The sequence below is a fragment of the Tetranychus urticae genome, chromosome 1 (genome assembly GCF_039701765.1).
Source record: "Tetranychus urticae isolate SD_2017Ah chromosome 1, NJAU_TeUrti_SD_1.0, whole genome shotgun sequence".
Taxonomy (NCBI): Eukaryota; Metazoa; Arthropoda; class Arachnida; order Trombidiformes; family Tetranychidae; genus Tetranychus; species Tetranychus urticae.
In genome coordinates, this window is record NC_142958.1 from 8,187,683 (window position 1) to 8,210,870 (window position 23,188).

General features: G+C 32.9%; 6 protein-coding genes across 6 annotated transcripts; 3 read left to right on the top strand and 3 right to left on the bottom strand.

The window, feature by feature from the left end:
- Positions 1–972: 972 nt before the first annotated feature.
- LOC112539223 (uncharacterized) lies at positions 973–3,290 on the top strand. The gene is made up of 5 exons (XM_025161561.2): positions 973–1,110; positions 1,184–1,287; positions 1,345–1,435; positions 1,800–2,566; positions 2,724–3,290. The coding sequence occupies exons 1-5, from the start codon at positions 1,075–1,077 to the stop codon at positions 2,977–2,979; spliced, it is 1,254 nt and encodes a 417-aa protein (XP_025017329.1). The 5' UTR covers positions 973–1,074; the 3' UTR covers positions 2,980–3,290.
- Positions 3,291–3,584: 294 nt separating this feature from the next.
- LOC107365389 (uncharacterized) lies at positions 3,585–5,500 on the bottom strand. Its single transcript, XM_025161562.2, has 5 exons — positions 5,370–5,500; positions 5,204–5,307; positions 4,956–5,046; positions 3,952–4,718; positions 3,585–3,879 (listed from the first exon to the last, which is right to left on the bottom strand). Exons 1-5 carry the CDS (start codon positions 5,403–5,405, stop codon positions 3,615–3,617), a joined length of 1,263 nt encoding a protein of 420 aa, XP_025017330.1. The 5' UTR covers positions 5,406–5,500; the 3' UTR covers positions 3,585–3,614.
- Positions 5,501–12,162: 6,662 nt separating this feature from the next.
- On the top strand, positions 12,163–14,924 carry LOC107365390 (uncharacterized). The gene is made up of 5 exons (XM_015932875.3): positions 12,163–12,903; positions 12,962–13,065; positions 13,123–13,213; positions 13,573–14,339; positions 14,421–14,924. Exons 1-5 carry the CDS (start codon positions 12,868–12,870, stop codon positions 14,674–14,676), a joined length of 1,254 nt encoding a protein of 417 aa, XP_015788361.1. The 5' UTR covers positions 12,163–12,867; the 3' UTR covers positions 14,677–14,924.
- A 485-nt stretch (positions 14,925–15,409) lies between these two features.
- LOC149094488 (uncharacterized) lies at positions 15,410–16,807 on the bottom strand. The gene is made up of 3 exons (XM_089266509.1): positions 15,883–16,807; positions 15,546–15,803; positions 15,410–15,425 (listed from the first exon to the last, which is right to left on the bottom strand). Exons 1-3 carry the CDS (start codon positions 16,758–16,760, stop codon positions 15,410–15,412), a joined length of 1,152 nt encoding a protein of 383 aa, XP_089122635.1. The 5' UTR covers positions 16,761–16,807.
- A 422-nt stretch (positions 16,808–17,229) lies between these two features.
- LOC112539224 (uncharacterized) lies at positions 17,230–19,794 on the bottom strand. Its single transcript, XM_025161563.2, has 5 exons — positions 19,393–19,794; positions 19,228–19,331; positions 19,075–19,165; positions 18,139–18,905; positions 17,230–18,052 (listed from the first exon to the last, which is right to left on the bottom strand). The coding sequence occupies exons 1-5, from the start codon at positions 19,426–19,428 to the stop codon at positions 17,779–17,781; spliced, it is 1,272 nt and encodes a 423-aa protein (XP_025017331.1). The 5' UTR covers positions 19,429–19,794; the 3' UTR covers positions 17,230–17,778.
- A 65-nt stretch (positions 19,795–19,859) lies between these two features.
- LOC112539214 (uncharacterized) lies at positions 19,860–22,802 on the top strand. Its single transcript, XM_089270348.1, has 5 exons — positions 19,860–20,068; positions 20,128–20,231; positions 20,289–20,379; positions 21,665–22,431; positions 22,511–22,802. Exons 1-5 carry the CDS (start codon positions 20,033–20,035, stop codon positions 22,764–22,766), a joined length of 1,254 nt encoding a protein of 417 aa, XP_089126474.1. The 5' UTR covers positions 19,860–20,032; the 3' UTR covers positions 22,767–22,802.
- Positions 22,803–23,188: the final 386 nt, after the last annotated feature.

A 23,188-nucleotide genomic window follows, 5' to 3' on the forward strand; every position in this document is an offset into this window, starting at 1 on the left:
AGTAAAAGAAAAAAATTCTTTTCTCGTATCGAAATGAGGTACTTGCACGAATTAAAGTGCATAAGTCACAGTCCATTATTAGATGTTTAATGTCTCATAGTTAATTTTATGTTACTTACACCTTCTTGTAATAAACCCAAAACTCCATCATGATAACCAGTTTCTGTTAGTAAACCCAATTGTCCTTCCTCGGGTAAAATGAATTTCAGGCTGAATAAAACGAATCAAAATTAATCAACAACTAAACTTTAAGTAGAGGGCAAAGTTTCTTACTTGAAAGGACCATAATCCGAGAGAATCACAGCAAACCGTTTAAGAGACTTCAATTTAGGAACAATTTGATCGTCTTCTTCAACAAATCCTTCAGCAAATGGTACCTTCAACATCAAACAGCATTTAATATTAAATGGGAATTCAATCAGGAAATTAATTGCTTACCGAAAAAGCACCAACAGTTAAATTGACTTTTTGCATGCTGAACGAAATTCTCAAATTCTTAATAGAGAACAATGAAAATTGCAAAATGAAATAACAGTCTTTTCTATTATATAATTTTTGTAGTCCAACAGATCTTTCGATATCTAAAAAAGTTGTTTATTTACAACGGAATCATTTAGTGAATTGACCTTTGAAAATGTATCACTTTATTAATATTTACAAATGAAATGAAATAAAATTAAATGCAAATATCTTTGAATTTTTGATTTCTAGCTCGGTAATGATTCTGGTATAATTCACAGTCGATTTAATCTGGACAAATATAGAACAAAACATAATAACAGAATATAAATTGAAAACAGATTTCGTAATTGTTCCAGTAATTGTTGTATCCTCATCACCGAGTCAATAAGTCAAAATGATCTGTAAATATTAAAATGAAACTCTAATGATTGATAACAATGGAAAATACATTTTCAACGGTCTAGTGATTAAATGAGAATGGACATCTTTTAGCAGATTTCCTAGAGACCTGTTGAAGTATAAATCGTTATTTGCCAACTATTAAAATAATCTATCGCAAGTTACTCCAAGTTGTGATTGGTTTCTCATCAAATTTTGAATATTGTGTTAAAAATGCAAAAAAATAATTTAACTATTGGTGCTTTTTCGGTAAGCATTGTTGTAGCTCGAGTTTCATTATTGGGTTGCATTTATTAGTTTAATAACTTGTTTGATATTGAAGGTGCCATTTGCTCGAGGATTTGCTGAGAAAGACGGTCAAATAATTCCTAGATTGGTGTCTCTTAAACGATTGCAAGCGATTCTTTCTAACTCTAATCAGTTCAAGTAAGTAAATTTGATTTTGATAATTTATTCAGATGGATTAATAAATTGTCTTCTTAGTCTGAAATTCATTTTACCCGAGGAAGGACAATTGGGAGTGCTAACAGAAACTGGTTATCATGATGGAGTTTTGGGTTTATTGCAAGAAGGGGTAAGTAATGTCAATGTACAAACAATTCTTAATCACAATTACATTACGAAATGAATAAACTCGATCAAAATGATGAAAAATAACGAAATCAATTTTTTTATCAGCTATGATCTCTACAGTTATAATATATTAATGCATTTTTTTTTGGTTTAACATGACAATTTTGATCATGTACATGTATCATAAAAATTAATCAAAATTATAGCACAAGAAAATTTATAATTTTATTTTATTTCAAAAAGAGCCGATAGAAAGATTGTTTTTTTATTGGAAATTTGAAAAAATTTCAATTCTTTCAGTTTTTCCTTTTCAGTGTGATTGCAATGTGATTGTTCTTTTGCATTTATTTCATTTATAATTACAGAAGGCTGATTTGTGCCACTTGCCATTATCGCTGGATACCCAAAAGGCTCCTGGTTATTTCACTCCAGTTATATCAGAACAAAACTTCTATATATTTAGCACACGAAACCTGAATCTCGACAGTTCAGCAGTTGTTTCAAGTCTAACATCAGGCACTGTAACTCCTTTATTATTGGCTATTTTGGCCATATTATTACTGGAATTGGTTGCAGTTAAACATTTCAAAATTGAAGCTTTATTGACAGCAACCTTTCGATCCTTTGGTATCTCATTCCACCAGAATTCATCTCAAACTTCATCCTGGCTTTGTTTGATTCAAATGCTTATCCTAATGTTTCCTGTGTTCATCTTTAATTCTGCATTCAGTACGCAAACTATTGTAGGAACTGCAGATTACAAGATTGACACATTGCAGGATGTTATCAACCAGGGAAGAATACCGTTTTTCCTTGAAGGTATTTCAATGCACGACTTCTTCAAAGCCAAAGTGACCAAAGATTATGCTGATATTTATGAACGTGGCGTTTCTGCAGGATTTGGTGAAGCCTTTCAATTAGGACCTATTCCTGTGTTTGAAAAGAGCGAAATGATGGTCACTTTCATATCAAGTGTCGGCAGAAAACTTGCCCCATTGATGAGTTCAGTATCTGGTTTTGCCAAAGCCAATCAAGAACATTACTTCTCAGCAAAGCCTTTCCATAAATCTTTGCAAGCTATTCTTTTTAGCCGCAATACATCTAAGCCCATCAGAAGAAAATTTGATACTCTGTGAGTAAATTTACTTAACCTGTGTGGATAAATCATGAGACTTTAACTTCTACAAATACATTATAAAAAGTCTCATAATTTATCCACACAGGTTATTATTCAATAATTCAATAATTTAGTTTCAAACATCTAACTTTGCTCATCTTGATTTTTGCAGAAGTCGGCGGATAATTCAAAGTGGAATCGTCCCGAAAATACAAGGAGATATTTACATTGAATTTATACTTTCTTTTTATCCAACTACCTTATTCGAGTTTCACAAATCTGAAGTTCCTTTAAAAATTAATGATTTCACTTGGAAACCATTAAGTTTTAGTGGATTCTATCAGATATTTTATATTTATGTCTTAATATTGATACTGATAACATTTGTTGCACTCATTGAAATCACCATTGGTTTTTTCTTTACTTGAATTCGATGATTAAATAAAATAAAGATTACCTATGAACAAGGTTTTATTATTAAATGCAAACAGTCAACTATTGCTCACAACTTAATACCCATAGCTCTTCTTGATGTTAACATTTCGCTAAGAAAATTGGCAAAATTGAACGTTTGAATGGATTAAATAATGATTTGAATCACGTTGTGGAAAATTAATGTTAATCGCCCCAAAAAATTTTCAGACCCAGTGACGGCTCATCTCAACGTATCACGTATCGTATTGCAATGTAACGTATTGATGATAAAAATGAAAATAAATTTATTTAGCATGACACAAATTTTCGATAACCGATCAATGAAACCTCGTATGTTTATTTAGATGGTGAAGCAAACATCTTATCATTTGTCAGGGTAAAAACGTTACTGCTGTTATGGGATGTTCAGGACCGTGGAGGGTTTGCATCGTAAGATGTGGAGGCGGTTCAAATGTCAAATGATCTGTTTCATTTACAAATACTCAATGCATAATAATGTTAATCAAACATTAAACACCAATGATATTAAGTGAACATCAAATATAAAATCCGTGTTGCAACTCATTTATTTACATATGAAATCTCAGAAAATTACTGGTTGAAACAATTGTAAGCCTTCTGACCTTTATTACTGAAATAGAGCGATTATCAAAGCAATGGATAGTTCAAACAATTGAAAAACGATTATCAGAATCAATATCAAGAGATATATGTGAAATATTTGATAGAATCCACTGTAATTTAATGATTTCCAACTGAGATCAATCACTTTCCGAGGAACTTCAGATTTGTGAAAGTCGTATAAGGTTGCAGGATAAAAGGAAAGAATGAAGTCAACGTAAATATCTCCTTCGATTTTTGTAGCAATCCCGCTTTGGATTATCCGACGTGTCCTGCAAAGTATAAGAAAGACAAAGTTAGATTAAATGTGAAATAATTTGATAAAAATAAGTTAATTAACCCACAGAGTGTTAATCTTGGTTCTGAAGGATTTGGAAACATTATAACTGTAGAGCATAGATTGCAATGATCTATGAAACGGTTTCGCCGAGAAATACTGCTCTTGATTAGTCTTTATTGTACCAGATACTGAAGATAATAATGGAGTCAGCTTTGCACCAATGCCAGAGACGAAGGTTACCATCTTGTCCCTTCTTTCAAACACAGGAATGGGTCCTAGTGGAAAGGGTTTCTCTAGTCCTGCAGCGACACTGCGTTCATAAATAGCAGCATAATCTTTGTTAACTCCAGCTTTGAAAAAGTCATACATTGAAATGCCTTCAATGAAAAACGGAGTTTTACCCTGACTGATGACATCTTTCAATGTATCAATCTTATAGTCTCTGTTTCCGACGATTGTTTGAGTGTTGAATGAAGCATTGAAAATGAATAAAGGAAACATTAAGATTAGCATTTGAATCAAGCAGAGACTTGTTGAACGACGAGTAAAATGCTGGCGAAATGATGCACCAAACGATCGGTAGATAGCCGTGAGTAATGCATCAATGTTGAAATGTTCAACTGCAATCAATTCCAATATTAATGTGGCTAGATTAGCCAATAAGAAAGGAATCACAGTGACCGATGTTAGACTGGAAACAACTGCTGAAGTATTATCATCTAAATTTCGTAATGTGCTGATATAATAGTTTTGCTCCGATATGACTGAAGTGAAATAACCAGGAGCCTTTTGGGTATCCAACGGTAATGACAAGAAGCACATATCAGCCTTCTATTATTTACGAAAATAAAAAGACCCATTCAATTTAAAAACAGTAAAACTCACATCAATCGTCAGCATGGCTGAAAATGACAAATACTAGTTGAAAATTTTGTTTGCTTTTAAATCCATCGATTTAAATTGGTGAAAATTAAAGAAACTTGCTCCATGTAATTTACGTAGGAGAATCAAATTAATTACCAAAAACTTACCAAGAGCTCCAAACAGCCCTTTAAAACTTCTACTTACCCCTTTTTGTATTAGACCCAAAACTCCATCATGATAGCCAGTTTCTGTTAATACGCCCAATTGTCCTCCCTCGGGTAGAATGAACTTCAAGCTGGATAACAAAAACTCCAATTAATCTATGACTAACTTACAACTTGTTTAGCGTAACATGAATTGCAAGTGGCGATAAATTTCATATTAAATTACACAAATCACCACACCACCGATAACTGCATTAAAGTAACTGAAGTAGAGATGATGTTTCTTACTTGAAAGGGCCATAATCAGTAAGAATTTCGGCCAGTCTTTTAAGAGATTTCAAGTTAGGAAAAATTTGATCGTTTTCTTCAACAAATCCATCAGCAAATGGTACCTTCAATATTAAACAGAGTATATTGTTAAACGATGAATTCAACCAGAGAGTTGATTTCTTACCGAAAAAGCACCAACTGTTAAATTAACTTTTTGCATTTCAGGTATTACAATATAACCTGTGTGGATAAATTATGGGACTTTTTGGTAATTCATCTGTAATTAGTTTATTAATCAATAGAATTTTTTCAAACTTAATCAATATTTAGGATAACAATTAACAATCAAATTAAGCTATTTAGTCCGGACTTAATGGCTTGATCAACTTTTTTAGGGACACTTGACATGAGGTTACGAAAATATTCGGAATTAAATTCTTTCAGCTTGATTCTGATTCTATTCTTGAGTTGATTTGCATTTTTGGCTTTGAATCCGTTAGCATAGACCTTTGACTTTAAATGAGACCAAAAAGTTTCGATTGGCCTTAGCATTGGTACGACTGGTGGGTTCGCGATCTTGGAGACGTACCTTATTTTAAGTTCTGCCAGAGCTTGCATTGTAGCGTTTGCATAGTGACAAGAGGCAAGATCGGGCCAAAAAAGGACTTTTTTCTTGTCATGCAGGTCAACAAAAGGTGCAAGTTTGCCTTGAATACAATTTTTGATATAATAGTTAGCGTTAAGAGCTCCATCGCATTCATGGAAATAAGGTGATGAAACGCCTTGAGAACTTATTGCTACCCAAATTAATAGCTTTTTGCCGTATTTTGCTTTAGGTCGATATCTTACTGTATCAGGTACATCATCAGGGCATTCAACATAGCTATAGTATTGTCCTCCGAAAAAATCGTGTCCATCCAGGTCGAAATACGACTCATCATCCATTATCAATATCGACCCACGAAGAGCTCTTCTGAGTAACGGTAAAGCTTGGATTTGTCTTTGCTCTTGCTTTTCGGTTCTTTTGGGTATTTTACGTCTTTTTGCCACTCGAACTCCAAGTTCATCAGCTATTTTCTTTGCTGTTTTGGTATCATGACCAATAGCACGACCGATTGCTCGAAAACCAGGAAAAATCTTCTTGTCAGTCATTTTAATGATCTTGTTAGATTGACGTTTTTTGGCCTGGATTGCAGGTCTGCCGGCAAGGTTTTGCAATGATTTTCTTGTCCCACTAGATAACAGATCATAGTAGCGATAGCTGGTAGTTTTTTTAGCTCCAAACTCTTGAAATTTGGACACAATTGCGGTCCTATCAAGTTTATCACAATATTCAAAGTAAAATTTTTCACAGACTTCACGACAAGTACTCTGTTTCATGGTTAATTACTAACTAACAATTATGATCTGACCATTCAAATTGCAACCATTTGTCCCTAAAGTAATGACTAACATATTGTGCAACTAAATTCCTCAAAGATTCAGTCGTTCTCATGAGAGATGAATAAACGTTTAAAGTCCCATAATTTATCCACACAGGTTAAAACAATTTTTAAAATAAAAGCCATCAAGACTATCCATAAATTGCGAAGTAAAATATCAATTTGATGCGTCAACAGTCTTTTTGGCAATTTGAAAAAAGTATTTATTTACAATGTATTTATTTAATCATTCAACCATTGAAAATGCATTTTATTTATATTCATCAATAAAATAAAATAGCATTTCATATTTTTGATTATTTGAATTTTTGCAGCGTAAGAAAGGGTACAATAAATGTTAGAATAGTTTAAGTAAATTGAGGCTGAAAGTCAAATCAGAAAATTTTTTGCACAATAGATACACAGTAAACATAATTTGCATTTATGCTGCTCCAAATTGCTACATTCTATCGAAAGGATCTTGACCACAAAGCATGTATTAATTGATTGGACAATTCCGTGTGAAATTAAAGGGTGTAACGGATAAAAAACTACTTTTATCTCAAAAATGACGAAGATAGTAGTTACAAAAAGTCGGGGTCTGGATAAGTTGTCCGGGTCTGGATACACTTGTCCGGGTCTGTATAAATCCAAACCCGGACAACTTTTGATGATTTATTAAAGGGTAAAGGAGCGTGGGAAAATTTTTGCGCAAGAAAACAAATAGCGCGGGAAAACTTTTGTTTATCAAATTTAACCTTTATTTTGCAATTAAACAATGAATTTTCTGCTGGATTTTTTTATCAATTTTACATTGAATTGGCCTATTTAAATACATAAAATCCTCTACTCCTTTCTTCGAGCAAATCGTGAGGAACTTTTGTTAATCTTTGTAGCTCTTTAAGTGCATATTGTGCAAATCCTAAATCACTATCGTTTTTAATTGCCAACATTTCTTTTAGCTGCATATTTTCGTTGAAAGTCTTTTCAACCTTTTTCGCCTTCTTGTTGACTTTTTTTTCGAGATCGCTTATTTCTTTTTTCAGTTTCTTTACTTCATGAAATCCATTCTGGTCGATTCCGTCTTTCAACATATTATAAAGAACTGTCTTTACCACAGTTTTCACTTTATCTTTATTTGTTTCATCGAATGATGAATATGTTTCCATTAAATTAAATAAATCTTTAACTTTGTCTCCTAAAGGACCAGGTGTCATCATACGGGTGTAAAACCGCTCAATAGGATTATCACTTAATGATGGTAATGAAGATGATGAAGATGGTGATGGAGTTGATAGAACAGGGTCCATTTTCTTATCACAATATTAAATGAAAATCACAAAAGGAATAGCAAATAGGAATAACCATGTTTGTACGTCAAAACCATGCTGGCATGCACTCTCTAGGACCAAAAGGACAATATTATCCTATAATGGATAGAAGTACATTCAATAAAAATATTCAATGTCAACTGATCAATTTGATCTGCTCTTAGTGATCTGACTTCAAAATGTTTCTTAATCTTAATTACATGGCTTTTTATTCAATTCTTTAGATTCAAATCATTGAGAAGTACAAAAACTAAAAAATCAATATATTGACTTTCAATTTTGAATATTTAATTATGAATATTTAAGGCTGACCAGTGATAATGTTTAAAGATTATGCAAACTGAACTCAACTTTTCAATTAACTCAATTAAAGTCAACTTTGGTAAATTAAGTATCAAATAATCGATGATGTAAATAAAATTAAGAGAGATAAAGAGTCATAAAATCAGTGTGAAAATATTTAAGGTTGCTGTTTCGATACTTGACTCCTCTTTCAATTCAGTTTTCAAGCATCGCGTTGAGCCAAAGACTGACTTCGGTTGTTCGCTTCACCTTCCTTTAACCGTAACCTTCCCAGTAACTACATTGATCATACATGTTGACGTTAAACATTGTAAGTTGTAAACCTTAACCTTCAGAAAGTAACTTATCTTTTGCCAATCTTCTAAAGAAGAGTATATTTGTTGTGAATCTTGAGATTTTTAATATCAAATATCATAGGTATTAGGTCAAACTCAGGATAATTGTAATTATTTTTTAAGTAGTCGATGTATAAATGGTGGTTGTATATATTGCTTTTATTAATGTAATTATTGATGTTTACAATTTAAGTATAATTTAACTTAAAATTAAAGTTAGAACTGGACGATGAATGGTTATCATATGAATCAACACGTGAGATGTCCGAAACCGAAGGAGTCCCATCAATAATAGTTATGGGATGTTCATCATGCAAGTGTTGGTATGGTTTGACAGAAAAGTAGATTGAGTATATTTCTGCCCCTTGCCCAGTAAGACACATTTATCTTTTTGCAAATGAAACAACGTCCACAATAATAATGTTCAGTTTCAATCAGCTTCTCATTGAAAAAACTTGGCTTTTTGGACTAAAAAATTGCGAAATGAAATGTATTCATTACATCTGATATTTAGCAAAGATGTGCTTCATTGCTGAAAATACCATTTTAAAAGCAATTGTCCACAGAAATTCTTTCTTGCTTCTTTCGCTTCCTCGGTGATCCATTGTGCTCCTTAAATTATAATAAATAAGTAAATATCCTTGAATATCTTCCGCAAATGGTTATACAGATCGAATCGTGTGGAAAATGGATTGGACTCCTTACAGCTCTGATGTAACAACCTGTGATTACTTTATGTGAGGCTATTTGAAAGATCAGGTGTACTCAAATGCACCAATGCTACAATAGCTTACAGCTTGCGTCGGCAGCAGCTCAAGGCATCGAAAAAGAGACTAAAGTTTATGAAAATTTTTGCAAATAGAGTCGAGTATTGCTTTCTATATGATAGATCACATTTTGAGAATTGTATCATTAACTTAATGTCGACAGATGATGAATTTGTAAAAAATTGTATAAAATGATATTTTTATGTGTAAAATCTCATAGAAATTCTAATTTTCGAATTGTAAGAAAGCAGTCCAATTCTAAAATTTTATAATTTTATTCGATGCTGGATTATTGTACTTCCACTGTGATCTGTTCGGGACAAGTCAACTTCAATTGGTCTGTCATCATATTGCTCATATCATATTCTTCTTCTTCGGTTTCTTCGCCTAGGTTTCTAAATCAGAACTGGAAGACTATGATGAAGGTAACGATGAAGAACTACTTGAGGGTCCAGGCAATTTAAGGACTACAAAAGTATCAACTGTTTCAGCGTTTACTGCAAATTAATAGACATCTGTTGAGTTGAATCAGGGACGTCAACAAGCTCAATTTCAGTAGTTGATTCTTGTTCTTCTTTCTCGAAATCTTTCCGCTGATAGATTGCGAGCTTAGAATTTGTGAAGATACAGACATTGTTGGTAATCAAAAAAATAACAGCCTAAGAGCAATACAAATAGAAAATACCAAAAAGATGCAAAAATCAAAATACAGAAATATAAAGTTGAAATATATAAAGGAGAATCAGCTTTTGTTTGGAGATGGTAAGTAACCAAAATCGAATTATCAGTCCAGAAAAAAGAACCAAAGTCAACCAAAGCTGGAGACAACGTGAGATAGCAAGACAGCAATCAATCCAAAAATCCAAAAGACAGAAAATGATTGAGAGAGCGAAAGACTAATAGGCAGAAACCGATCCAAAGATTACGAAGAAAGCTATTAAACGAGATAAGCAAAGAACAAAGAGACAGCAGTCAATCCAGAGATTACATAAACAGCTAGAATTCGAGATAACCAAAGACCAGTATACAGCAACTCAACTATGAGACAAAAGACAGTTGGACACAGCAAAGCAGTAACGGTTGGCATAACTAAGTAAACTATGAAACTTTCAATAAAATAATGTTGATTCACAATGATAAATGAAAGTTGAATGTTGAACATGAACTGACGATTTATTCGATCGAAAACTGAGTATTTATACAAAAAATTGTAAAGAATGGGCCACTTGATTATGCTCATTACTACTGACTAGATGAGATCGAATCATTTAAAAGTAACAAGTTCCATGATATGCAATCATCTCTGCTTAAAACTAAGGAAATCAATAATTTATGCATACACATCTGATGATATTGCAAATGTGCTAATCATATTCATCAATTTTCTTACTAATCGTCTACATTTCAACTGTGGAAGTTTCCAATGATAGATAACGATGAATATTTATGTTGTGATTTTCAGAAAATTCAACGAGTGAAAGTCGCATAGATATAAACAAAATTTCTACTGAATTTGACAATATCAACGAATATGTGGATGAATATTGATATTGTTGATGAAACAATTGAAAAGGTTAAAACTAGATGTTTATTAAAAAAAATTAAACTTAAACTACAACTGAATTCAGTTTTTCATTTTTTTATACTGAAAGAGTTATATGGGATCGTGAGATCGGTGGGTCTAAGGTTAAATGAAGGTGAACGGAGAGTAAGTTAGGTCTTAATTGGAGTTAACTAGAGGTTAAATGGAGGATAACGATATCGGGTAACATATTAAATCATGGTGAAGTTATATACTAGAAGTAAGGTCGTGAGTTCGGTGAAAGTAAGATCAGGTCAAGGGTGAAAAGGACACTGAGATCGGTGGGTAACGAGGTGAATAGTGCGGAAAAAAGGTAAAAAGGCAGTTTGACCATGACATGTTACCCTGACAGGGGAGACCGGACTCCGGGCTTAACCCTCGATAAAGGAATGGATGATATCAGTATATGGACTAAGGTTTTCGTGGAGGAGGAACTCATTCAAAAGGGTGAGTATTGATGTCAGACGGAAATGTCTCCACTGTTGATTGCTTTTAAAGGAATCAAGAAATTCGTCATATAGATGCCTGGAGTAATCGTACCAGAAAAGCGCTTCATCTACATCACCATTCCGATAAGTTCGAAATGACTTTCGGTCTGTGCATAATCAGATGTGAGCCCAGCATGGTTCAAGTTCTCTTTGATATCTCGTTCTCTCGCGAGTCTTGTCGCAAACAGCAATCTCCTTCTATTTCCATTGCCGTGAATGGTATAATTCAGTGCCTTCATATGTGCCATTTGAAAAAGTTTCAGTTCAATTTCATTTTTAGCCCAGCGATTGGAACAAAGAACCCGGATTCTAATAGGATTTTTGGTAAAAACGGCTATAGAATATTCCCTGGAGCATGAATATTAATCTTTGTGTTTGCTTTTCTCAATTAAAGTAAGCTTCTTTTTCCGAAAAGTGCATTACTTGCTCCAGCACAGTGTGCATACCATCAAGTAGGTTAAATGTTTTCAATTTATCACCAGAAGCGATTCATCTTAAATCATCATACGCAATCATACGCATCAATAGATTTTCGACTAATAGAGTAATAAATGACTACTTCCAGGACATTGTTATTTTACGGACGAGTTACTTTACTTTTTTTGTTAACACGCAAGTTTTGACTCAAAACGAATAGAACTAATTTAGCTGTTGGCGCTTTTTTGGTAAGAAAACAATACTTTTGGTTACTATCATCGTTGAATAACCTAATGTTTTTATATTTATAGCTTAATATTGATATTGATATTGATGATAACTGTTTTTCATCAACCGAATTTAATGATTGCATAAAATAGAGACGACTTTTCAAAGAGCAAAGGTTTTATCGTCAAATACCAGAAAAAGTCAAAACATGGCTACAACCGTCTACTGAAATTTGAATTGTAAAATCAGAAACAATGAAAATTATGAAGCAAAATAACTGTCCTTGCTATAATTTTGTTGTCCAACAGACCTATCGCTATTTACAAAAAGTTGTTTATAACGAAAGTATTTAGTGAATAGGATTCTGAAAATGTATTACTTCATTGATATGTACAAATAAATAAAATGTAATGTTTTTTAATATTTGACTTCTATTTCGGTTATATCGCAATTGTGGTATTCATTTCACAGTCAATTTAATCAGGACAAATATACAAATTGTACAACAAAACATAATAACAGAATACAAATTGAAAACAGATTTTGTAATTATTGTTGTAATTGTTGTATCCTCATCACCGAGTCAATAATTCAAAATGATCGGTAAATATTAAAATGATATTCTAATGGTTGATAACAATGGAATATATATTTTCGTCAATCTAGTGATTAAGTGAGAATAAACATCTTTTGCAGATTTTCTGGGACCTGTTGCAGTAAATTGTTATTTGCAAACTATTAAAATAGTCTATCGTAAGTCACTCCAAGTTGTGTTTGGATTTTCATCGGTCTATAAATATTGTGTTTAAGATGCAAAAATATAATTTAACTATTGGTGCTTTTTCGGTAAGCAATTAAACTGTTGGGTTGAATTTTTAACAATACATAATAATTGATATTGAAGGTGCCGCCTGCTCGAGGATTTTCTGAGAAAGATGGTCAAATAATTCCTAGATTGGTGTCTCTTAAACGCTTTCAAGCACTGTTTTCTCATTTTAGTCAGTTAAAGTAAGTAACTTTGATTTCAACAAAATATTCAGATGGATTAATGAATTGTCTTCTCAGCGTGAAATTCATTTTACCCGAGGAAGGACAATTGGGAGTGCTAACAGAAACTGGTTATCATGATGGAGTTTTGGGTCTAATGCAAGAAGGGGTAAGTAATGTTGACGTACAATATTCATCACAATAATAATACAAAAATCCATAAACTTGGCCAAAATAATGAAAAAATGAATAAACCAAAATTTAAAAATGAACCGAGATTTTGATGGTTTCAAGTTACATTTTGTATGATGTAGCATGATGCCTTTCATCATAACTCATAAAAATTAAATTGAATTATAGACATAAGCAAATTTGTAATTTTATTGTATTTCAAAGAGGGCCGATAAAAAATCAGGAAGAATCTAATTCTTTCAGTTTTGGCCTTCGTCTTTTCTTTATTGACATTTTTCTTTTTCAGTGACTATAATAAATTAAATGCTAGCTTTCATTTTTTATTTATATTCACAGAAGGCTGATTTGTGCTTCTTGCCATTGTCGTTGGATACGCAAAAGGCTCCTGGTTATTTTAGTTCTGTCATAGCAGAAGAAAAATTCTATATATTTAGTACACGAAACTTGAATCTTGACAGTTCAGCAGTTGTTTCAAGTCTAACATCAGTCACTGTGATTCCTTTATTATTGGCTATTCTGGCTATATTGATATTGGAATTGATTGCAGTTAAACATTTCAAACTTGAAGCATTGGTTACAGCAACCTTTCGATCCTTCGGTATCTCATTTTACCAGGATTTATCTCATCGTTCATCATGGCTCTGTTTGATTCAAATGCTTATCCTAATGTTTCCTGTGTTCATCTTCAATTCTGCATTCAGTACTCAAACAATTGTTGGAACTGCGGATTACAAGATTGATACATTAAAGGATGTTATTGAACAGGGTAGAATACCATTTTTCCTTGAAGGTATTTCAATGCACGACTTCTTCAAAGCCAAAGTGACCAAAGATTATGCCGATATTTATGAACGTAGCGTTTCTGAAGGATTTGGCGAAGCCTTTCAATTGGGACCTATTCCTGTATTTGAAAAGAGCGAATTGATGATCACTTTCCTATCTACTGTTGGTAGAAAGGTAGCTCCATTAATGAGTTTGGTGTCTGGTTTCGCCAAAATCAATCAAGAACATTACTTCTCAGCAAAGCCTTTCCATAAATCTTTGCGAGCTATACTTTACAGCTACAATACATCTGAGCTCATCAGAAAGAAGTTTGATACTCAGTGAGTAAATTTTCTCATCGTTATTTAATAATTCATCATTTAGTTCCAAACAACTAACTTCGCTTATCTTTATTTTCGCAGGGACCGTCGGGTAATTCAAAGTGGAATCGTCCCAAAACTAGAAGGAAATATTTACATTGAGTTTATACTTTCTTTTTATCCAACTACCTTATTCGAGTTTCACAAATCTGAAGTTCCTCAAAAAATCAATGACCTCACTTGGAAACCATTGAGTTTTAGTGGATTCTATCAGATATTCTATATTTATGTCTTAATATTGACACTGATAACACTTGTTGCTCTCATTGAAATTACCATTGGTTTTTGCTTTACTTAAATTCAGTGATTATTAATAATAAATGAAATAAGGATTATTTGTGAACAAGAAAATTTCTCGTTAAATACAAAAAGTTAACCATCGGTGACAGTTTATTACCTAAACTTCACTCTTATCTTCGGCAGAAAATTTTTTGAAGTTTCAAACATGAACTGAGTGAAGTTTCGATGTGAACAATGACGGTAAGAGAATTGAACAAACTTGAACTGTTGAATAATTCTAATAATAAGTTGCATTACGTTACGGAAAATTATTGGTAAGCACTTTAAAATTTTTTAAACCCTGTGACTGGAGTTAGCTAGCCATCTCAACATATCGTATTGCCTCGTATGAAGCGCTAGCCGAAACCTTTTCAGCTATTTCTCTATACGAGGCCAATGGAAATTTTATGGTCGATTTGGATGATGACGGTCTAGTTCTAACCATTTCTCTATTTCTCTATTCATTTCTTCTCAACGTTACTGCTGTTGGAAAATTCAATTTTTTCTTTTTTTGGACAAATAATTGTATTAATGTAGCAGCTACATGCTGTATGTAATTAACAAGAAAATAGTGTGAACACGGGAATCAATTCATACCAATCGCGGTAAAACTGAAAAAATAATTTATCTATTACATTAAACTTTTCAATTTGATCTTGAAACTTGGTTTATTTTATTCGCCTCTTAACCTTAGGTTTGTTTGAAGACACGAAGGTAAGTTATTTTAAGGCAGATTTTAAATGCTTACGTAACTAATTGTCTAATTTTCTAGAAATATAATTGATAGCAAGTAATAAAATTTAAGCAAAGTTTCAAGTAAAACCGATCTTTAATAGTTTCAGTTATTCAATATTTACCCTGAAAGGATACATTTTTCATTACACTCACTTGAATGGAGTGAAGAAAGCAATGATTAACTCAATAAACAGTACAACTGTGGATAGAATCAACGTTAAGATGAGTGGATGCAATATTTGATAGAATGCACTGTAATTTAGTGAATGCCAACTGAGATCAATCACTTTTCGAGGAACTTCAGACTTGTGAAAGTCATATAAGGTGGCAGGATAAAAGGAGAGTATAAAGTCAACGTAAATATCTTCTTTCATTTTTGTAGCAATGCCACTTTGGAGAGTCCGACGCAATCTGTGAAAATCAAGAAACAAAATGATAAAATTGCGATTTCATTTAAAGTGATTTAATAGCAAGTAGTTAATTCACTCACAGCGTATGTATTCTTTTGCGGGGAGATCCGGAAGCATTATAGCTAAAAAGCATAGCTTGTAATGACCTATGAAAAGGTTTTGCTGAGAAGTAAGGTTCTTGATTAGGTTTGAGTAAATCAGATGAAGAAGCTGCTAACGGACCCAGTTTCTTTCCAACACCAGAAACAAAAGTGAGCATCAGTTCCCTTCTTTTCAATACAGGAATAGGCCCTAATGGAAAGGGTTCTTCGAACCCTTCAGCAACAGCCCGTTCATAGTTATCAGCATAATCTTTAGTGACTTTGGCTTTAAAGTAGTCGTGCATTGAAATGCCTTCAATGAAAAATGGTATCTTTCCCTGGTTGATAACATCTCTCCATGTATCAATCTTGTAGTCTGCAGTACCTACAATCGTTTGAGTACTGAATGCAGAATTAAAGATAAACACAGGAAACATTAGGATAAGCATTTGAATCAAGCAGAGGCATGATGAAGTGTGAGATAATTCTTGGTAAAATGAGATGCCGACGGATCGAAAAATTGCTGTCAATAAAGCTTCGATTTTTAAGTGTTTAACTGCAACCAGTTCCACTATCAATATCCCCAGAACAGCCAATAATAAGGGAATCACGGTGACGACTGATGTTAGACTTGAAATGATAGCTGAATTGTCAGTATTCAAATTGCGTAGGCTTGATATATAGAAGTTTTCCTCTGATATAACAGAAGTGAAATGACCAGGAGCCTTTCGAGTATCCAACGACGTATCGAAGGTCCATGCTGCGAAGAAAATCACAGCAAATCCTTTAAGAGACTTCAATTTTGGAACAACTTGATCATCTTCTTCAACAAATCCTTCAGTAAATGGTACCTTTAATACAAATGTATCAAATGGCATCTATCATTAAATTGGAATACAGTCGAACAGTTGATTCCTTACCGAAAAAGCACCAACCGTTAAATTGACTTTTTGCATTTCAAATGCAATTCTTACAATCGCAGTCTTAAAATCCACAACTTTAGTTTCCAATTCTGAATAAGCTACGAAATAAAGTTATGTTTCCCTAACTTTTCCTTATTGTGACATATTTCTTGGCAACTTTCAAACTTATACTAGACTAGACCATGGATAATGCATTTCTTAATATGTATCAATAAAATTGAATGGCATTAGTTAATATTCTATATTCTATCTTCTTTTTCTATTCTCTCCTTGCACAGTTAATATGATACATTAGTAATTTATTGTTCATTCCATGTCTCATCTCATAACGCAAATGCAGGACAATGTTAAGTAGGTACAACTTTCGTAACGTTTAGAAACGTCAAGAACTTTTGTAACACCTGAAGATCCTTTCTTGTAATGATTCGTGACATTAATGACCAATTTATTTTATTATTATAGAGCTGAAGCTTTACTGGTGTATAAATCGCATGATAAACAATTAACATGGTTTTTCAGTCAATGGTTAGTCCTTATGGAATTTCAGTAATCAACATTGCCTGAACCGATTTTTCGTATAACTTCACCGATTGATTCAGAGAATGTGAAAGTTTTGTTTGGTTAACGAGGTTTGGTTCCGTTTAGTTGGTAAGTTGGTTTTAGCAAGAGTCTAAGTGAAAGAGTTGGCCAATTAGACACCAGATCAATCACAACCGATGATAATTCTGCACCAAATGATATTGAGATGCCGAGATTCAATTTATGGTCAGATATTGAAGTTACTAATGCTTCTGATGCTTTTGCTAATGAAAATGATTGCATACTTGACTCATTGTGTTTGTTTCTTGTGACCATGTAAGGATGATTCTTGCAAGCTAGCATGGCAGATGCATTTGTTTGCAATCATTGATTCGATGAAACTTCAAGTACAAGAAAATATTCCACTCGTAATCTTAAAAAGATTTAATAAGTTTTATTCATTTATTGTATTGTAAATGGAAAACAACGCAATGCTGAGCTCAATTAACTGAAAAGCTAATATCAGAATAACTATGAGAAGATAAATAAAGAATAGTTGATAGAATTTACTGTAATTCAATGAGTGCCAATTGAGATTATCCACTTTTCGAGGAACTTCAGTTTTGTAAAATTCATATAAGGTTGTGGGATAAAAAGAGAGTAGAAAGTCAACGTAAATATCGCTTTCAATTTTTGTAACGATTCCACTTTTGAACATCCGAAGAGATCTGTGAAGATTAAAAAGTAAAAAGTTAAGCAGTAAGAAATCAATTTTAGATCAACTTATAACAAAACGTATCATGAATTTACTCACATAGTATCAGTTCTTCTTCTAACGGACTCAGAGGCATTATAACTGAAAAACAAAGCTTTTAATGCTCTATGGAAGGGCTTTGTTGAGAAATGGACAATTTGATTTGCTTTCATGGCATCGGACTCTGGAAGGACTAATGGAGTCAGTTTTCTTCCCATACTAGAGACGAAGCTGAACATCTTGTCCCTTCTTTCAAACATAGGAATAGGTCCCAATGGAAATGGTTCCCCGTATCCTTTTGCAACAGCTCGTTCATAGACATCAGCATAATCTTCGTTAACTTTACCTTTGAAAAAATCGTACATTGAAATACCTTCAGTGAAATATGGTATCTTATTCTGTCTGACCACGTCTTTCAATGTTTCGATTTTGTAATCTCTGTCTCCAACTATGGTTTGGGTACTGAATGCAGCATTGAAGATGAATACTGGAAACATTAGGATAAGCATTTGTATCAAACAGAGCCACGATGAACGGTGAGATATATTCTGGTAAAATGAGATACCAAAGGATCTGAAGATGGCTGTGAGCAAGGCATCAATTTTAAAACTTTTGACAGCAATCAATTCCAATATTAATATAGACAGAACTGCCGATAGTAAAGGAATCGCGGTGACTGATGTTAGACTTGAAACAACGGCTGATGAACCAGGATCTAAAATACGTGTACTTGCTATGTAAAACTTTTCTTCTGATATGACAGAAGTAAAGTAACCTGGAGCCTTTTGAGTATCCAACGATAATGGCAAGAAGCCCATATCAGCCTTCTAATATGCATGAGTTAATTATCAGCAGAAAATTAGTTCAAAGTAAAAGAAAAAAATAAATCATTTTCTCGTATCGGAATGAGGTACTTGCACGAACTCAAGTGCATAAGTCACAGTAGATTAGATGATTAGATGTTTCATGTCTCATAGTTAATTTTATGTTACTTACCCCTTCTTGCATTAGACCCAAAACTCCATCATGATAACCAGTTTCTGTTAGTAAACCCAATTGTCCTTCCTCGGGTAAAATGAATTTCAGGCTGAATAAAACGAATCAAAATTAATGCCAACTAAATTGTAAGTAAAGTTGAAAGTTTCTTACTTGAAATGACCATAATCCGAGAGAATCGCTGCAAATCGTTTAAGAGACTTCAATTTAGGAACAAGTTGATCGTCTTCTTCAACAAATCCTTCAGCCAATGGCACCTTCAATATAAAACAGCAAAAAATATTAAACTGGAAATTCAATCAGAGTTTAATTGCTTACCGAAAAAGCACCAACAGTTAAATTGACTTTTTGCATGCTGAATGAAATTCTCAAATTATTATTAGAGAACAATGAAAATAACTATCATTTCTATAATTTTGTATCCAACAGATCATTAAAACATCCAACACATCTAAAAAAGTTGTTTATTTACAACGGAATCATTTAGTCAACTGACCTTCGAAAATGTATCACTTTATTGATATGTCCAAATAAACTGCAATAAAATTAAATGTAAACATTTTTTGATTCTTTGGATTTCTAGTTCAGTAATGAAGGATATAGCAATTCTGATATAATTTTACAGTCGATTTAATCAGGACAAATATGAAAAAAAATAATAACAGAATATAAATTGAAAACAGATTTCGTAATTATTCCAGTAATTGTTGTATCCTCATCATCGAGTCAATAAGTCAAAATGATCGCTAAATATTAAAATGAAATGCTAATGATTAATAACAATGGCAAATACATTTTCAATGGTCTAGTGATTAAATGAGAATGAACATCTTTTTTGCAGATTTTCTAGAGACCTGTTGAAGTATAAATTGTTATTTGCCAACTATTAAAATAATCTATCGCAAGTTGCTCCAAGTTGTGTTTGGTTTCTCATCAAATTTCGAAAATTGTGCTTAAAATGCAAAAAAATAATTTAACTATTGGTGCTTTTTCGGTAAGCAATTAAACTGTTGCCTTGTATTTTTATTGATAACATAATAATTGATATTGAAGGTGCCATTTGCTCGAGGATTTGCTGAGAAAGACGGTCAAATAATTCCTAGATTGGTGTCTCTTAAGCGATTGCAAGTGATTCTCTCTCAATCTGATCAGTTCAAGTAAGTAAATTTGTTTTTAATAAAATATTCAGATGGATTAATAAATTGTCCTCTTAGTCTGAAATTCATTCTACCCGAGGAAGGACAATTGGGAGTGCTAACAGAAACTGGTTATCATGATGGAGTTTTGGGTTTATTACAAGAAGGGGTAAGTAATGTCAATGAACAAACCATTTTTTTATCAAAATTATGATACAAAAATACATAAACTTTATCAAAATGATCTCAGTTATAATTTGTATGGTGTGCCCAAGACCGTTTTGATCATAGCTTATAAAAATTAACTTAAATTGTATACATAAGCAAATTCGATATTTATTGTATTTTAAGAAAGGGCCGATAAAAATTTGGGAAAATTATTATATAATTCTTTCAGTTTTGCCTTCGTCCTTTGTACAGGGCTATTCAGCTACTTAGTATGATGTTGAACGCCAATAACTTTGCAACCAAACATGCTATTGGCTTGAGAATCGAATATAGTGAGTTTGGGCGACATTCATTTTTTATGTTTCAAGGACAAGGTCATTCAAGGTCATTTTTCGGAAATCGCTGCTATTCATTTTAGAGGTCAATTTGAGGTCCTGACATGATTTTTGAAGACTAAAAATCTTTTTATTCGAGTTCTGACACTCTGTAATGAACATTGCTTGAGTTATTGACATTTAAGTTTCCGAACCTCGTTATTGGAATTTTTATTTTTTATGCAAATTCCAACTTTTTTGTGCTCAGTGGTGCTCGATTAGTGACGAAATTCATTTTACATCTTTTTCATCATGAATTTCAGTTGAAAATGAATGATTATCTAACAATTTCTCAGAATTCGAAGAAAAATCAGTTTGTGGTGACAAAAGCAAGACGCTACATTCACAAAAGCTCAACATCACTACTTTTACCTGATTTATCTGATGTGAAACAGCTCTAGGAGCGCTTTACATGGATTTGGTTGAAAAGTTCATCTTCCATGATTAAATCAATTTTTACAGCATGTAATTAAACCCTGTTGCCAAAAAGGTGCGATCGGGTCCCAATGAGCACAAAAAAGTTGGAATTTGCATAAAAAATAAAAATTCTAATAACGAGGTTCGGAAACTTAAATGCCAATAACTCAAGCAATGTTCATTACAGAGTGTCAGAACTCGAATAAAAAGATTTTTAGTCTTCAAAAATCATGTCAGGACCTCAAATTGACCTCTAAAATGAATAGCAGCGATTTCCGAAAAATGACCTTGAATGACCTTGTCCTTGAAACATAAAAAATGAATGTCGCCCAAACTCACTATATTCGATTCTCAAGCCAATAGCATGTTTGGTTGCAAAGTTATTGGCGTTCAACATCATACTAAGTAGCTGAATAGCCCTGTATATTGACATTGTTCCTTTTCAGTGTGATTGCAATGTAATGTTTCTTTTGCATTTTTAATTTATAATTACAGAAGGCTGATTTGTGCTTCTTGCCATTGTCGTTGGATACCCAAAAAGCTCCTGGTTATTTTGGCTCTGTCATATCAGAGCAAAACTTCTATATATTTAGTACACGGAATCTGAACCTTGACAGTTCGGCAGTTGTTTCAAGTCTAACATCAGTCACTGTGACTCCTTTATTATTGGCTATTCTGGCGATATTAATATTGGAATTGATTGCAGTTAAACACTTCAAAATTGCAACTTTATTGACAGCCACCTTTCGATCCTTTGGTATCTCATTCCACCAGAATTCATCTCATACTTCATCATGGCTCTGTTTGATTCAGATGCTTATCCTAATGTTTCCAGTATTCATCTTTAATTCTGCATTCAGTACTCAAACTATTGTTGGAACTGCAGATTACAAGATTGATACATTAAAGGATGTTATCAATCAGGGCAGAATACCATTTTTCCTTGAAGGTATTTCAATGCACGACTTCTTCAAAGCCAAAGTGACCAAAGATTATGCCGGTATTTATGAACGTAGCGTTTCTGAAGGATTTGGTGAAGCCTTTCAATTAGGACCTATTCCTGTGTTTGAAAAGAGCGAATTGATGGTCACTTTCATATCAAGTGTCGGCAGAAAACTAGCCCCATTGATGAGTTCAGTTTCGGGGTTTGCCAAAGCTAATCAAGAACATTACTTCTCAGCAAAGCCTTTTCATAAATCTTTGCAATCTATACTGTTTAGCTACAATATATCTAAGCCCATCAGAAGAAAATTTGATACTCTGTAAGTAAAACTTATCATTATTCAATAATTCAATCATTTAGTTCCAAACATCTAACTTTGCTTATGTTGATTTTTACAGGGGTCTTCGGATAATTCAAAGTGGAATCGTCCCAAAACTAGAAGCTGATATTTACATTGAATTTATACTTTCTTTTTATCCAACTACGTTATTCGAGTTTCACAAATCTGAAGTTTCTCGAAAAATCAATGATTTTACTTGGAAACCATTAAGTTTTAGTGGATTCTATCAGATATTTTATATTAATGTCTTATTATTAATACTGATAACACTTGTTGCACTCATTGAAATCATTATTGGTTTTTGCTTTACTTAAATTCGATGGTTAAATAAAATAAAGATTACTTGTGAACATTATTTTTTATTATTAATGAATGCAATGTCAGCAACAGTTGACAAACTGTCAACTATTCCTGACTATTGCTGCAATAACCAAACTAATGTATTATATAATATATCATCATCTTCGGGAAAAACACTTTAGAGGATCGAAACGCAAACTGAGTAAATTTGGTCTTGATCTGAACAATGTCGCTAAGAAAAATGACAAAATTGGACTTTTGAATGAATTAAATAAAGATTTGAATTACGCTGTGGAAAATTAATGTTAATCATCCCAAAAAACGTGATAAACTTATGCCAATTATTCCAATAATTTTTCCGACCCAGTGACGTATCCTGTTGCCATGAATCAGATAGTCTTTCGTAAATTAATTTTTGGGGCATGACGCAAATTTT

What these genes read in the sequence shown, in the direction of transcription:
- LOC112539223 (XM_025161561.2), top strand. Translation starts at nt 1,075, where the DNA reads ATGCAAAAAAATAATTTAACTATTGGTGCTTTTTCG. An exon ending in TAACTATTGGTGCTTTTTCG is followed by an intron (nt 1,111 to 1,183) that starts GTAAGCATTGTT and finishes TTGATATTGAAG; the next exon opens with GTGCCATTTGCTCGAGGATT. An exon ending in AGAAGAAAATTTGATACTCT is followed by an intron (nt 2,567 to 2,723) that starts GTGAGTAAATTT and finishes TGATTTTTGCAG; the next exon opens with AAGTCGGCGGATAATTCAAA.
- LOC107365389 (XM_025161562.2), bottom strand. Translation starts at nt 5,405, where the DNA reads ATGCAAAAAGTTAATTTAACAGTTGGTGCTTTTTCG. An exon ending in TAACAGTTGGTGCTTTTTCG is followed by an intron (nt 5,308 to 5,369) that starts GTAAGAAATCAA and finishes TTAATATTGAAG; the next exon opens with GTACCATTTGCTGATGGATT. An exon ending in ACTGATTATGGCCCTTTCAA is followed by an intron (nt 5,047 to 5,203) that starts GTAAGAAACATC and finishes TTTGTTATCCAG; the next exon opens with CTTGAAGTTCATTCTACCCG.
- LOC107365390 (XM_015932875.3), top strand. Translation starts at nt 12,868, where the DNA reads ATGCAAAAATATAATTTAACTATTGGTGCTTTTTCG. An exon ending in TCTCATTTTAGTCAGTTAAA is followed by an intron (nt 13,066 to 13,122) that starts GTAAGTAACTTT and finishes TTGTCTTCTCAG; the next exon opens with CGTGAAATTCATTTTACCCG. An exon ending in AGAAAGAAGTTTGATACTCA is followed by an intron (nt 14,340 to 14,420) that starts GTGAGTAAATTT and finishes TTATTTTCGCAG; the next exon opens with GGACCGTCGGGTAATTCAAA.
- LOC149094488 (XM_089266509.1), bottom strand. Translation starts at nt 16,760, where the DNA reads ATGCCATTTGATACATTTGTATTAAAGGTACCATTTACTGAAGGATTT. An exon ending in CGCAAAAGAATACATACGCT is followed by an intron (nt 15,804 to 15,882) that starts GTGAGTGAATTA and finishes TGATTTTCACAG; the next exon opens with ATTGCGTCGGACTCTCCAAA.
- LOC112539224 (XM_025161563.2), bottom strand. Translation starts at nt 19,428, where the DNA reads ATGCAAAAAGTCAATTTAACTGTTGGTGCTTTTTCG. An exon ending in TAACTGTTGGTGCTTTTTCG is followed by an intron (nt 19,332 to 19,392) that starts GTAAGCAATTAA and finishes TTTATATTGAAG; the next exon opens with GTGCCATTGGCTGAAGGATT. An exon ending in TCGGATTATGGTCATTTCAA is followed by an intron (nt 19,166 to 19,227) that starts GTAAGAAACTTT and finishes CGTTTTATTCAG; the next exon opens with CCTGAAATTCATTTTACCCG.
- LOC112539214 (XM_089270348.1), top strand. Translation starts at nt 20,033, where the DNA reads ATGCAAAAAAATAATTTAACTATTGGTGCTTTTTCG. An exon ending in TCTCAATCTGATCAGTTCAA is followed by an intron (nt 20,232 to 20,288) that starts GTAAGTAAATTT and finishes TTGTCCTCTTAG; the next exon opens with TCTGAAATTCATTCTACCCG. An exon ending in TGGGTTTATTACAAGAAGGG is followed by an intron (nt 20,380 to 21,664) that starts GTAAGTAATGTC and finishes TTATAATTACAG; the next exon opens with AAGGCTGATTTGTGCTTCTT.